Source organism: Venturia canescens, chromosome 2 (assembly GCF_019457755.1).
Source record: "Venturia canescens isolate UGA chromosome 2, ASM1945775v1, whole genome shotgun sequence".
NCBI lineage: Eukaryota > Metazoa > Arthropoda > Insecta > Hymenoptera > Ichneumonidae > Venturia > Venturia canescens.
Genome location: NC_057422.1, coordinates 14,076,374 through 14,092,547, shown reverse-complemented (window position 1 = coordinate 14,092,547; position 16,174 = coordinate 14,076,374). Strand labels below are relative to the sequence as shown.

The window sequence follows — 16,174 nt, the reverse complement described above, 5'->3', positions numbered from 1 at the left end:
TTATCGTCGATTACTATTTATTTAAATTGAAACAGCCGATCAAAAAAATTGCGTACACATACGACGCTCCTGATCGTGCCTTCTGCTTCCATTTTTTATTCCGGACCTCGACACATGGGGGTTTATATTGCAACGAACAACGTAACTTTTCACCAAATGTTAGAATTCCACACAGTATATATTTTAACATCATTATTATACATCGGAATCCACAGGGTTCGTATATTTTGTTTTTCTTTTTTCTTTTACTCCATATTATAGTGGTGCACAGATATAATAAAATCTCACCTTTATATTTGCAGACAGTACTTTTAATAACATACACCGATGAGAGATAAATACAGATATATTGACGATTAATGTTTTGTTTTGAGATTGAGGAATTGGTCGATCGATTGATCGAAGGTTCGCAAGTACAGGGGTGCAGCAGTGAGGCGCGTGCGAAGACTTGTATCTCATTTTTTGATTTTTCTTTTTCATTTTTTGATGAATTTTTTTTTCATTTTTCAAAGAATAGTGTTAAATTCGACAAGGTTTTTCCTTGGACCAAGGAGCAGGAATGGAGGAATACGTTTTCAGGGGTTACGATCAATAAAAAAATGTCGGGCGCAGTACACACTCGATTATAAATGATCCAGAATGTGCTGAACGTCCCAGGAAAATGATAAGGACGAAAATAATTGTGATACGAAATTGAACGTGGTGAATGAATTAATAAGTGTCCGGGAGCCTCGAAGAAGGTCAAAAATGATGTTGACCTTCAACGAGGTTAATTTCGGTGAAGAGTGATCCAAAAAATGAAGAGAAAATATATGGAAAGAGGGAAAAAATGATTTTGGCACGAGAATTGATTTTATTTCGTTTTACAATTATTTTATTCGTGTATTCTCGAGACCCTAATAGTTGTGCTTTGTTTATAAGCTGCGAGTCAACTTAACGGAATTGCGAGGACGAGAAATCGAGAGTTTTCGTCGAAATACACGTGCAATAGAGGGTCAAAGGTTTCGAGGTGTTTTGCATGTTTGTTCTGCATGTTCAGAAACGGTGTTTCCATAGATTCGTTCCGAAAAGGTTTCTCGAGTTGCGACAACGAGAACGTCTCGGTTTCTCTAAGTTTCCAATCTTTCACTCTTTTCAAAAGGGCAAGTCAGAGAAAGTGGGGAGGATTTAAACTTTCCGGGCAATCCAGCGAGAAATGTTCGTTTGTTTTTTTAGTATTCGTTCGTAAGTTCTAAAGGGGCAAAGGGAATCAAGGAGTAAAGAGATCTTGGCTCGAAGACCTCCTCGATGTCGTCCTGTTGCTGCTTCTTCATCTCGTCAATATCCTCGTGATTGTATTGCATATTTCTCTCGTCATTGAACTCCGAGTTAATGCTCCGTTTTCCCACACCGAAATCGTAGTGTCTGTACTGCTCGCCACGTTTCGTGTTATCTCTTACGTTCTTCGACACGAGGTCGTTCATGTAACTCTTGTATTGATCAGACGGCACGTAATCCATGCCGATTCTCATCGGATACAAATTTGTCGAAGTGCTGCGTTTACCAAATCCGAATGAATACGGTTGTGCGCCCTTGAAAATAAACAAAAACGAAATTTCATGCACGTGCACTTTCGGAAGAGGCGATTATTCCGAAACTATGACGTATTCTAACGAATTAAAAAAACCAAATCATTCGATTGCCATTAAAGGGTCTACCCTAATTAGAATTTTCAAAAAAATCGATTTTTTTTATTGCATTTTTCGAAAGATCTGAGCAGTCTAATAAGTGTACTTTTGAGCGACGTTAAACGCGTTTTTCTCAAAATTACGTTTTTGAACGGCTCGTTGATGAAATCTCCGAAACTATTCGACCGATCTAACTATTCCAATGTATCATTTAGGCCCAATACTTTTTATATCCACATTTTTAATTTATGCCGATCAAAAAAATTCGTGAAAATAGTCTTTTTTGCCCGTCTAATTAAGGTCGACCCCTCAAAAGATTCTCAGTACCACGATGTTCAGTGATGAAAGGTATTAGCAAGCTTAAAACTTTCTCAAGATAAAATTTCATTTCAAAAGTTTTCAAACTTCATGAAGCTCCCCGCAGCCTCTTTTTTTTCAAAATATGGACATCGATTTTAAAAAATGACGATACGTGATGCTTGAAGATGAATAAATTTCGAAGTAGAATGATCAACTTTTCGGAGCTGTCGATACGAAAATATGACGCGAAACTCGCATGAGCTAATTCGTCACAAAAGTTCGAAAATTTCATTCTCCGTATTGGGATTCATCGATTCTCTGGAAGCTGAGAGCAAAGTGACGTAATGACGCGTCGGTCAAGTTGTTGGCTTTCACAAAAATGCTCAGTGTGACCGAATTCTGACAGACTTATTCAAGGCTTTTCTCATTGTGCGTCACGCACAAGATTCGATTATTTCGCCTCCTCCCATACCTACATTCATAAGAGTTCTCTTAAGAATTCCGCGTAGCCGAGATTCTTGATGGTGAGTTAGCTTTTTCATGGGACTTTATGAAGCATAAAAGAAGCTTGTAGGCGATACCGAGGACACAGAGCCGGAGCTTTACTCCAAAATCCGGTCTACATTATTAATTTCTTTTCTCAACCGGAAGGAGGGGAAAAAAGGTTTTTTTCGGAGCTGAAAGCCTTCGGCCTTTCCACGCATAAAGGAAAATAAGATTCCTCAGACTTTTTTTTACGTGTGAACTTGAAATTGTGACGAAATCGATCCTTAATGATATTTCACTTAGATTCATTGAACAACAGTTACGTGAATGAACAATACGTGCGACAATGAACGGGAGCAATAATACTTAACACAATGTACCTTAACACCATTGACTGCCCATCGTTTACCAATCCCAAAATTGTATACAGGAAGTCTCTTGTACTCGGAGACATAAGAGTATGCCTTTTTCATTGGAGATTTGTTTCCCTCCTCGTTGGAGTTAGACTTGAGCCTTTCTGCGATTGATCTTGAATCCCCTAATACCGAGCTGCTGGATGACATCATCGCCACGAGGAAAATCACCATTGCTTGACCGATTTTTCGTCCCGTCATGCTGCTGGCTATTCACAGATAATTACGATACTTTCGTTATTAACTAATAAAGACGAAACTTACTTAAAAATAATAATTTTATTATTTTAGAAATATACTCCGTATAGGGCCGACATTTTGCATACAATTTCATTATTAAAAATCGTTTGAAGAGTTCATTTTGACTATCGCAACAGCTGCCGCTGCTGTTGATGTCCCGCTGCCAGTTTTGTTTACAAATTTTATAGGTTACGAAGTGGGTTCACTGTTCAAAGTAGTATTGTCGTGGAGAAAAATGAAAAAATGAACGATACAAAAGTTATCTGGATAAAAATGGTTGTTTTGTAATAACTGACAAAAAAAAACGCGCCGAAGCAAACGAACGAAAGGTCGAACTGACTTTTTTTCCGAAATCTTGGATATAACTATAATGAAAAATTTAATAACTTTTCACGCGTGTACGACTTTCATGTGCCGGAGTGACAAGTGTCAGAGAAAAGTCGATATTCAATAATTAATTTGCTGCTAAACTACGTGGTAACTAGCGCCCAAATTTTGCAAATCTGTCCAGTACATATTCATTTTTGCCTACAAAAAATATCGTCGCGTAATCTTGCATAGCGAATATTCACCCATCTACCTTAATTTTCAGATAAGGATTAAAGATTAAAAGCACATTTGAACTTCAATTCTAGAATTAGTTAAAGTTTTAGTAACTTGGAACCACTTTTATTATCAACTATGAAAGATAAAACTTTGAGTACTAAAAATCAAAAGTTCCAACCGACCAATGCAGGGCGCAATTGGAGGATCATTTGTCTCGTTTGTAAGTGACCTCATGATCAGACTTTCGTTACTTCGTTACTGATTAGTGAAAGTATTCGACTACGATCAATTATTCATCGCAACCAAATTGTTGTGCAAGGTAAATATCAAACCGGAAGTGCGGGTCGAACACTTTGATACGACTCCATCAGATTATTTACTAAATTAATCTCGTACGAGAGTGTAAAATGTAACCGGCACTGAATTCAGTGAAGCATGAATTTTCTACCGAATTTTCATAAATGTTATATTTGACAATATTCAAATGTAAACGCACATACACAACAGGCTAAAAGTTGGCCGATTCTTGTGACGGAGCTCATAACGAATAAATGAAATCCATAAATAGACACGATCGATTTGATTTCAGTGGTATCGATGCTTGAACCGATAGAACTCGATCAATGCCAGCGGGAAATCTCGCTCATATAACCATGGGAAGGAAAGTTGTCGTTTGTAATCGCGATGTGCTGGGCAGGGGTTCGCAAACAACGGACTGAAAATAATACCCGAAGGGATGAGCTCCGATTGTTTAGCTTCGACGATGTACGCGTGCGTCTCTGTGGTACTGATCATTCCCCATTTCCCTCGCCGTTTCACTGTTCCTTTCCAAGTGCCCAGCAGGTCTCTTTGTCGAGGGAAACAAGAGGGTGGAAAAAACAAAAATTGTGCACGCAGTTAACGACCTGGAGACTCGTTAATTGAACCCTACCGCGGTAATTTAATTAGCATCGTTGGCACTTTCTTAATGTTCCCTTTTTATTTTCTTTTACAATTTTTATCCCCCCTGGCCAATGCGAATTCGCGGCGCGAGAATACGACGATGTGAGGATACGAATGTAAACGGAGTCGGAGTCCACCGCTCATTTAGACGTAATTTCAATGTGTTTTTCTATTAAACTCGAGACAAAAGAGCCCTCGGGACTAATTATCTTTTTTTTGTTGCACCTAATTATCGTCGCAACGACGCCAGTAATTGTGGGGATTCTTATATCGTTGACATTTATTTTCAGACTCTCGTGCTCATCGCCGCAAATGGTAGGCGTGTATTTTTAAGAAATATTTGTTACAAAATTCCTGGGACAAAAGTCGTTGTTGATCCTCTTGATGCTCTTGGATCTCTTCTGAATTCCAGACAATTTTTTCTGGTCGAGCCTTCATAAAATTTGGAATGAAAGGCCCGAGGCAAGCGTGGAAACTCGGACCGATTCGGACAGTTTTAGACTTACTGATTTCCGGTTTCGGAGGACAATAATAATTCCATCAATTATTGTACAACAAAATACGAACGTTTCCCACTATCAATTCTTTCCCATCGGAACTCGACGCAAGACAAAATCGGTAACTACGTCAAATTGATATCCACCGCAAATTTATTATTCGTTATTGATCGGCGAACTTCCGGCTCCATGAATTTTCGATTATTCGGTATACAGAGCGTACCTCACCTGACGTATCGCGGCCTTAACGAATGAAGAAACGCCTCGAGCGACCCCCGAGACTGACTCTGATTTCGTTCCACAAACTCAATTTTTCAACTCAATTGTCGTTAAATTTTTATTTTCAATTTATGCACGCATATCTCCGTTCTTAAATAGACGTTTTTAGCCTTTAGACTTCGTAACCTTCGTAAATTCAAACATTTTCATTTAATGCAAAAATATTAACGAATTTAAGGTCCTGCGCTTTAGAAAGTCAAAAAATAGACTGTTTTCGGGAATGTTTTTAAGATAGACGGAAGTAACTCACCATAGCGAACTTTTCGGTGTAGCTTTAAGGATATTTCGTAAGTACAAAAACTTTTTTTTAATGTGAAAAATATTAATTTTCACACGGTTTATATGCGCAAAGTCTGATTGTCGAAATTTCTCAGCTGCGCATACAATGTGAAGATCGTAATTATTGTCTGAAACGAAAATTCCAATTTTTTTTCCATTTTCACATAGTTTTCTTCCATATGAACCTATAAAAACTCAAAAAATTGCGAAATTCTATATTTTTAGCTAGTTTGAAAAAAAAACGTTCTAAAGAAAAAGAATATCACTTCAACGTCCTGTAAATATAGAATTTCGCAATTTTTCCAGGTTTTTATCGGTTCATAAGGAAAGAAAACATATGAAAATGGGGAAAAAAATTGTTATTTCCATCTATCCTGAAAACATTGCCGAAATCAATCGATTTCTTTGACTTTCTAAAGCAGAACCCGCCTTAAAGTGATTGACAAACGTTTACATCTTCGTATATGGCTGATAAATCAACAAAATTTGGTTATCCCTCGATAAGTAATTTGTCGTTAAGCCATTGTTTAATTTTGAAAATCAGATTCATTGTTCACCTGTCAATCGAGATTTAAGCTATCGTAAGAACAACAGAGACTACGAGAGGCATCGAAGAGGTTTGTATTCAGAGTTTGATTGAAAGCGATCCGAGGATCGAGCACGCCCACAGGCGTTCTCTCCTAATTTTCCAAATATCCCGGAGAACTGGACTGACCGTTAATATTTGATTATTTGTGGGATTAGCCGAGAGTGCTCTGAAATAGCGCACCTTCTCTGACCCGCACAATCCGCGATTAAGGACCGTAACGCTTGCCCACAAACGTCAATACTAATCAATTTACCAGGGTGAAAGAGAGGGAGAAAAAGAGCAGTTTAATCGGCGAGAATGAACGACGGTGACTGAAATACCAAAACTCCATTTTCATGTACATTTGCAAGTGGATCTCAAACATTCAACAGTCCCAATGTATCCACATTTACTGAATGATCCAGTCGCATGTAGTAACTAAATTTATTTAAAAAAAAAACAATATTTCTAATCAGCTGTTTAATTTTATTTTAACTTTTTATTTTTATTGTGAATAATGAAAATTTTTTATTACCTGTCTATAGTTTTTAAAATTTTTGATTCTAATGAAGAATTATTAAAAATTTTTCGTGTTTATTTGTAAGAAACCAATATTTTTTTTTATTATTCGTTAATAGTTAAAAAAATGTTTGTTTTCTAAATTACAGAAAAAACAGAAAAAATAAGAAAATTTTTTGTTTTTCAACTTACAGAAAGAACTTACAGATTGACAGAAAAAAGTAAAAGAATAGTTAATAAAAAAGATAAATAAAAAAAAAAATTACCTACTCGATGTTTGGAATTTTCTCAACAATCAATCCGACGTTAATAATAAAAATCATTCCAACGAATTGCACTACCTGCCAGTGCGATCAGGCTCCTCGGATATGAATATAAAGGAGCCCGATAACAGTTATTCTGTGGGGAAGAGGTTCGATAATGGAGATTTTGAAATGGAAATACTCGTCAATTATGTGATTCGTGGAGTCACGTAGCCCGAATTGCCCATTACATTTTCATAGCAATTTTACTCTTCGCCATGTCCTCATAGGCGTCCTTCTACGTATTAAGCTACTTGTGCATCCGTATACGCGCGTACACGAACGTCAAATAATGCGACAGGCCTCAAAAGTCGACGCGTATCGATCTATAGAAGCATGGGACGCATTATACATCGCTGCGCGGACCGCGCATAACGTGTTTATGTGTAAAGCAGAGTCCCGTTCGTTGAGCACTGTCGGAGTGAGGATTCTCGTCAACATTTCCACGGCAGCACCCCACCGGAGCCAAAACGGGCAGTGCTTTCCTGGCCGGTAATGCGAGCGCAATCTGCCACGGCCGCAACGTCCCTCGAACCATTTTCTATAATAAAATAACGGTGGGCACTCAACTGGCAGGCTTTTTTCAATTTTCCTGGCAAAACTGATGCAAAGAAATTTCCATATTTGCGCACAGAGCACCTGAAAACGCGATTCTGTAGGTGAATGTTTTTGGTGAAAATCTGTTGAAAATTTATCAAGCTATTGACATTTGCGGTCATTTATGCAAGCCCAGAGCTGCGGCACGATGTTTTATCGTATATGCCTCCCTGTAAAATTGCCAAAACGCGCCGTCATTTCCGCTCGGTCGCTTCAGTCTCTGGTGCCCTCGCACGGAGCTTCGACTGTACTGAAACATCTGAATTCACGGATTTTCTCACGAGCCGCCCTCGCTTTTATGGACATTTCATTCTTATAGCGACCTGTAACGTCTCGACTTGCCCTTATGGCCCATAAAACAAGCCCCCGGTTTACGGATGCGAGAAGCGAGGGAGGCTAGCTCGAATGGCGAGTCGAAACCGAAAATTACGTGGCAAGCGATATTTTGAATTTGAAATTCGTAGTCCTGTATAATTCATTTATGTACGTAAACGAATGACGAGTATGTGCGGAAACATGAACGCATAATGGCCCGTTCGAGATTTACGACGAGTAACTTCCCCGTATTTCATCAAAGTATAAGAAAAAATTTGGAGAGAATTTTGTGCTTGCTGGCGCGCAATTATTTTGATTTTATTTTCTACGTGACCCCTCAAAGGGTAATGAGATCATGGCGTAATGAGAGGAGTTCAAATGTGCGTGGTCGCAACCACGCACTTCGACCTTTGCAAGCGGGAAAGTGGTTTGGGAACAGGAACGAAAGTTTAATGTGGTTGGTTCCAAAATACTGCGAAGCCGCTTCGAGTTTTCAGAGGCTCAGCTGGAAAACTTTTTCGTACAAATGAGCACCCGGCTGAAAGGACTCCGGCAACGGGACTCGAGTACTCAGACGAGAGTTTCACGCATCCGTCGAAATCGTTTTCAAACAAGTTTTCGCTCGAACAAGTATTTCGAAAGCGATTTTAGTCAGCACGTTGTTATTTTGAGGATTTTTTAAAATTTAACTGGAAAATTAGCCATTCGTTGGTTGGCACGTTTACGATGAGGTTCGAGAAGGATTTATCGACCCCAAATCCGCATTCTGGCCTACTTTTCGAGAGCCCACAAGCCCCTGGTTCCGGGAGATTTGTCCGGAGGATTCCGAGCTCCGTTAAAGGAACAGCGGGCTCATTTGGCCGGCCGCCCTGTCAGCCGCGAGAGCCTTTTTCTATTTTCTTTCCATTTGGAAGTTTCGCGAGAAAAGGAAGCGGCGCAACGAATTAATGGAGGGTGGTGCAGAGCGAGGTTATCCTGCGCATCATCTCGAGCGAGCTTCCCAGCCGACTGCCAGCGGTGAGGAAAATTAAAACGGCAATTCCATTATGAAAAGTAATAAAAAACGGTTTCCACCAGTCTCGAGTCGTCGACACCTTCCTCGGCTCCTTGTCGTCGTTGCATAAAATTTGCCGTACGCGTCACAATGCTAGCACAGTTGAAGCCCGCCCCGGGGTCAGGGGTCAGGGTGCGAAGAGGGGCGCGGTTGATGCGGTTGAAATTGGTGGTAATTGCGGCGGATCCAGGCCAGAGAGAAATTAAATATACGGCCAGTCCTGTGACGACATTCTGTGCAAGATTTTATCGGCGTCCAAGCGCTATGTATGCGCAGCAAATGTATACACGGCTTTGTAAATATGTAGCTGCGAACCTGGAGCTGAAATATTGCTGAAAATTTGCTGCTCGCGTTTCATCGCCACCTGCAACGATTCCCCTCTAATCTGCTCCCTTGTCGTTATTGCATTTATTCAGCAAAATTATTCAGTCGATAAATTACGAAATAGATCGAAATAAATGACAGTAAATTCGGCCACTTCCACTCGATTATCGACCGCACAATGCGAGCTTATCTATGCTGGAACGCAGCTCTCACAGTATATCGTACAATTTGAATCGCTCTTGCATCAGTACCGAGTGGGCAACACGAGGGGCAACAGGTGTTCCCTGCACGTGTTGAACTTCGGTCTCGAAAGAATTTCGACGAGGTGGCTTGCTCGAGGTTGTGAAACCTGGGGACCAATATTTTTGCGTCGGAATATCAATCCGCAGTGAAAAAACGTGTTGAGGGACATAACTCACGCTGTTACGATGCGGACCAAGTTTTTTCTTGGATTGACACTTTTCGTGCATGAGTTTGTGCGTGATGCACGAATACAATTTTCTTAAATAGAAGAGAGCAGCGATTACTCATGTTTTTTTCTAGCGAGCGCCGCAACCTGATAATTATTTCGGTGAATCTTTCTCACGAAATTATTGTTTTATTTTTATTGCTTCGTTGCTGAGTACGAAAGAAAAAGAAAAAAATCATTTTCTTCCCAGCAGAACCTTCGTTTCCAAACCCCTCAAATCGTTATTCGTTTCATCGAATTCACGGCCGGATTCATTCGATGTCCTTTTTATTATCTCCATTTTTTTTATCCTATAGATATATACGAGTGCATAAACGGATCTGGCCAATACACTTCCGGTTCCCCGAGCTTATCTTTTCTTTTTCGTCTTCACACGTGGTCAAATAAACTGAACGAGATTGCGGACGATTCGGTATTACGTATCGGATCTCTCTGTCGACTCCCAGGCATCATTTTGTCCTTTCGATTTGACTTCCAGACCGGAAATGAGAAAAAGCGAACGTATTTCCAGAGCAGCCTCAAACTAGCGGTGCAATAATTTTTTCATATTGTGAAAAGAAGAACGTCCGTGGATCTGATTTCGTTCATTCGATCAAATCAAATCTTTTTTCTCGAGACAAATGACGAACCGATGATCCTTTTCGACAACGAAATCCTCGTTACGGCTCGTTCTTGAATGCCATTGCGTTTCCGATCCGTTTTTTCTTCTTCTGTTTTTTATTCTTCGAGAAGAGAAAAAGCATCAATTATTTTGGTTTATTTCGTCGATGCTCTCTGTTACGTAAATTGTTGAACTCGTTACAGATAGAAGCTGTTTTCGTTATATCTGTTGAAATGGGATGAATTAGAGGCACGAAGGGCCGATAATTCAGAGCGACGCCATCGCATTTACCACATGAATTTGCGTTGGCAGATATTTCCGATTGGACACGATGATGAAGCCCGCTCGCGTGCAAGGGATCGACAAGATCATGAAATATGGAAATTACGTCTCGATGGAGTTGGCTCCTCGCGCCCATTACGAAATGGAAAATGAGTATTGATGCACAAACGCATTTGTACGTGATCGGGAAAATGGGAGGAGAATCCACCGAGCAACGGGGCAGTCTCCGGACCTTTTGCTCCTTCGACTTTCCACCGTTTTTTCTCTCGTACGATTTTCTCCTTTTTTCTCAGGATTGAGTATGAGATTAACGTCGCATCGATATTCTCCGATTAATTTCTGGCGGGATCCATCCACGTGAAAGAGGTAATAAGTACGAAAAATAACATCGGAGAGGAGCGATCCCGCGGAGCAGGGCTCGAGCTCGTACGCGCCCCGGTGCGCTACTTTATTCCCGGGGACAATCTCATCGGCAGGTTGAAAACAACCTTGACGCGTTCTCGTTCTAATCTCGATGCTGCCAACTCTCCATAAATCCATGCCTGAAAAACGACGTCGCTTGGCGACTTCCGGTGACTCCCAAGCGCCGTAGGCCCGTCACGCGGTGTAGCCGAACAAGTGCCTCCGTTTTCGCACCCCTGGTGGGCTCACTCGACGCTATCTAGCCCCAAGAATTTCTGCAGTTTCCATTCGCTCTCGTTGGACGTGACGTGGCTTTCAATTTCCAGCAGCCTCTCAAGGAGAGCGAACAATGAATTTGCGAAAGTTTAAAACACGAACAATGCTCCACGGGGAGAAGATTCGAAAATACTTTTTTCGACGAACGATCACGGACGCGGAGATCTCATGGACTGATTGAACTAATAATTAAATCTCTACGATTATGTGGAAATGTGAATACATTATTGCGTCAAAAATTTTCATGCTTTACCAATGGCTTGTAATTTCATTCGCCGAAAGATAAGTTGGAAAAATTTATTTACAATTTCGAATTAATTACTCTGACACATTAATTTAAATTAGGGAAAAAAATCGATCCAATTTAGACACCCATAAAATACGATCCTTCGGGGATGATCTACTTTATATGTTTTCGAATGTTTAAGAATACTCGAAGATCACTATGACGAAAGTTTCGAGAAATGTGATAAAAATTAACGAAGCTTTTCCGACTAGTGAGATTCCCACATTATCTGCTTCGAGAGGATTTGTGTCGAGTATCAGCAGAAAAAGCAAACAACATTGGCTTATTTACTCGAAATCTTGTGTATCCGTTCGGCTTGATTAGTGAACCGGAATGAAGGGTGGATCGTACGAATTTAATTGCGCCGAATCCCTTGTTATATTTCCGACGGACAAACCGGTACTTCCGAGCCCCACGTGCCAGTTTTTCTTTTCGTGTGTGTTCTCTATCGGTAATGAAAGCTCTTTCCAAGTTCACTCATTTGGACCCAGCACGTACTTTTTCATTCGATTATTATCTCGCCACGATTACGCAGAGAAGAAAAAACGAGTCATTTTCATTGTTGTGTGGGATAGTTTCCATTATTTTCTTTACATTCTCGTCGTCGTTGATTTTTTCTGGGATTTATTATCCATCGCTCTTCGTCGAACGTATCTTTCATCTCCCCCAAATATGTTCTTTAAAAGTGCTTTGTGCGAAGATATTCTCATTAGCTTTGCAGCGAAGATACTCGACCTTTCATTTTTCATTTACGCTCCCATGTACAGCAAAATTACATGACTCTGCAGACTGGTTAAAAATATTGAAAATTCTATAAGACTCTGAATTATGAGGCTCTGTTGCAGGTGGGCGCTGACAGATAAGTTATACTGAGAAAGAGAGGGAGGAGAGAACGATGAAAAAACAAGTTACGAGCTGCAACCACGGTTTCGCTAATAATCCTCCCCCGGCTTTGCAGCTTTCGACGTTTTTATCATGATTCTTTGCATCCCTTTGACCCTGATTGTGGTCCGGCTGCTTGGGCTCTCGTACCTTTATTTGTTTTGTACTTTTTTTTTCGAGTACGTGGCTTATTATTTTATGCTGACATTGTTCAGATTTTTGCACAATTTTTACTTTTTTTTTCAACGGATCTTCGTGCCTTCGACAATGGTTTTAGGAGAAATTATTTTCAATAATAATTAAGGCATTCAAAATTCTCCGGCTACTTTCCGCACAGCAACATTTTTCATTTTGCGTCATTAGTTACTGCTTTTTTACCTTTTTGGCACAAAGCACTCGCGATGGAACAACTTTAGGCATGGAATAATTACGTTGGGACTCCGGTAATCGCGTGTACTGCATAAATTTGGGATTATTGTGGATTACGATAAATCGTACACCGCTGAATCTTCCTTAAAATGTACCAACCATGATTAACGATGCAACTTGAGTTGTACTGCGGGGGGATCAAACCCTCCGCCGAAGTGCATCGCGCACTTGGCTACACGCCAAAATTGGTACTCGAATTTCATTCTCGGCTAACGAGAATCCCGATTTTCCTGGTTCAACAATGGTGGTTTACTTCGATAGATTTTTCTCTTTTATTGTTTTCGGAATTGTGTTCTTGCAGGTCGATTTTGAATTTTCTATTTTTATACCGAAAATTGAGGACTGCCGTTTCCATAAAAATGAGCATTTTTTTAATTTCAGAATTGTCCTTCGTAGCAAACTTTTCAGGCAATTCTAGCAAATATTTTCACAGCTTCCCCAAAAATTTATTAATTTTTGGGGAAATTAAGAGCCTTTATATCAATTGCTTATTACAAATTTTTGAAATGCTCTACAAAAAATCACTGAAAATTCTACAAAGTTACCTGCACATTTTCAATCCAGTAAAAAATGTTTTATTATTAATTTTCCGCTTAGATTTGAAATGAATCAGTAAAAATGTCAACATTTCGCAAAGTTGATAGCTCCCATTATCGTAATATTTTCACCGAATTCTGTTTTCTTTGTTTTTAACTTGTTTTCAGAATGAACACAGTGATTTCGGAAATTACGAACGATTTTGAGTAATTTCACAATTCTTATCGAAGCAAATGGTTCAATACAATTCTAACGAACATTTGAATAAAAAAAGTTGAATCGCGCAGTGCAAATTGATTCTTTTTTAGTGAAAAAATATTCACCAGGAACCATTAAAGCAACGAAATTGATTGATTAGTCAAGCTCGAGAGATCCCAAAATTATCTCGATCAAATATTCCCACAAAATGTTGAGTTACAGGCATAGAAACGATTTAGCGCCCCAAATATGAATCCACGATTCTTATAACATAAACGACGGTTTAAAAGAAATATTCGAATAAATCTCAGGCAAATGAACAAGTGGAAACATGCGAGATTCGACAGAAATTCATTGAATCGACGAAATTGATTGATTATATTGACAAGCTCAACTGACGAAATACGAATCATTCGATTGGAAGAGATTGGAGGGACGCTAATGACCTGTTTCTGTTTTCTATACGTCTCACCGCGAAACTGAATATCACGAAGCAATTGAAATTACAGACCGGAGAAAATGCCGAATAAAAATAATGAATTTGTGGAAAAAACCCTTTCCCTTGACTCCCGATAACGGACATTATTTTTATCTTCTGGATTTTGTAATTCTACTTTCCCAAAAAAGCACAAATTAGATATGAAAAATCACTTGAACGTATCAACTGAAAAATGGACACAAAAAATGTATATCCATGCATTGATTTAAGGTACTACATATAGACGACGAACAGTGAATTGTGCGGAGCTCACCTGTTGCTGTCGAGCCTCAAAGTAAAACTACAGAAGTTTCAGGGCCACTTCAGGTTCGGAAGAAACACGACGATCCTCAGGAAAATTTTTCAAGGGAAAACCTCTTCGAAATTCGTTACTTTTCGATTCGCTATCACTCTGCCGAATTTCGTTCGAGTTAATATTCACGAGAAAATAAAAACTGATTGAGAACGAATAATTCGTGAGAATAAGTAATAGATATTTATCGTTGAAAATCGTTGCGTCGTGGTTAGAAATGAGGTGCTTTTCGACGAGAAATCCCGCTCGAAATTGTAGCACTGGAGCCGCGGAGTCTTCTGCGCGGGAATGACGCCGATCGCTGTGCGAGCCGGCTCCTATATAGAGAGCAAGATCAACCCCTCACGCTTCTATTTCTCCGCCAACTCACGACACGATAAGAATTCGACGCATGACGTTCTACCCCTTCCGATCCCCGCCCCTGTCAACCTGTCCAATTGCAAAATCTTCCCACGAAGCTCCTCACGTGGATTTGAAGAAGTTAATAACTTATGACAGGGCATTTCGTTGGGGAGATTTCCTTTTTTTATAATTTGTATTTCCTTTTCCCGAACGATTTTTCACCGGAAAAGCTTTTCCTAAGCCATTTCTACACGAACGCTTGTGTGTTTGTGGATAAAATCCTTTTTTGGCGAGTTACTTTTACATCGAATTTTATAAATTTCTTATCCTTCTGTGATCTCCCATAAATTTTCTTTCTGCTCACCATCATGAATGCGATTGAGAACGAAGTAAACGAAAACACTTTCACTGAAAGAGTTGAGAAATCGAGACGTGAGTATCGAAGTTTCAGGCTCATTCCGAGCAACTTTTCCAGAAAATTTATCATCAAATTGATGAAAAAAAGGTACGAAAAAAGCAATTTGCAGCAGAAATCTTTAATTTCGAAAAGGACCCGCAATCTGAAATTTCGAGACTGGCACCTCGATCCTTCGACTCGTTCGAGTAGCGCGGCTCGAATGAATCATATTTCGGCATTTTTTTCCAACTTCGAAAAGTCCGCTCAGCCTAAAACCCGTAAGAGAAGCAGAAGCAGAATTGGATTAAATGAACACGAGCGTCTCCTATTACTCTCCATTTAATTAGAAAGCACAGTGATAACCGCGGTTTCAGCTGCTGTAATTGGTCTCATAGAACATACGCGAACTTGATATTTTCCGAAATTAAATTTTCCCCGCTCGACGATCCTGTCTGACCTTTAACCTTGCTCGTCGCCTTGATCCTTTAATACACCTTGCGTACACGCTCCTACTAATTTCTCCATGTCTCTTTTTTCAATTCTTCCTAAGATGATATTAAACGAGTATGAAATAAATTCACTCGATTCGAAACCATCCAGTGAATATTAACCGAAACAATTTATTTCGCTTTAATGAGTATTCGTGCAGAATCAAGATAATCGATTAACGCGGTCATTTGGGCGATATTTATCCGGAAATTCAATTACCTGCAGTTGAATACAGAATCTTCATGACGATAATCGCGAAGCAATTGGATTCGATCCGATTCCAATATCGAAAAAAACTGAAAATTCAGCACGTTTTGAAAGAAAGTGCTGAACTATTCGGAGAACGCCGCCACGATTCTTTTCGTCGCAAATGAAGATTTTTCGTATCCAAAATTCTTCCCAAAATCTCACGCGAACCATAACCGTCATACAGATTTTTACGATCAAATCCGAAAAATTGGCTTA

At 39.7% G+C, this 16,174-nt stretch overlaps 1 protein-coding gene across 1 annotated transcript; it reads right to left on the bottom strand.

Moving 5' to 3' along the window:
• Positions 1-159: 159 nt before the first annotated feature.
• AstA (allatostatin A) lies at positions 160-14,785 on the bottom strand. The gene is made up of 3 exons (XM_043411360.1): positions 14,443-14,785; positions 2,834-3,075; positions 160-1,571 (listed from the first exon to the last, which is right to left on the bottom strand). Exons 2-3 carry the CDS (start codon positions 3,065-3,067, stop codon positions 1,212-1,214), a joined length of 594 nt encoding a protein of 197 aa, XP_043267295.1. The 5' UTR covers positions 3,068-3,075; positions 14,443-14,785; the 3' UTR covers positions 160-1,211.
• Between the last annotated feature and the right edge of the window lie 1,389 nt (positions 14,786-16,174).

Excerpts from the sequence above, each read along its gene's own strand:
- AstA (XM_043411360.1), bottom strand. The coding sequence starts at position 3,067 with ATGACGGGACGAAAAATCGGTCAAGCAATGGTGATTTTCCTCGTGGCG. Across the intron at positions 1,572-2,833 it reads GGGCAGTCAATGGTGTTAAG|GGCGCACAACCGTATTCATT; the intron begins GTACATTGTGTT and ends TTTATTTTCAAG.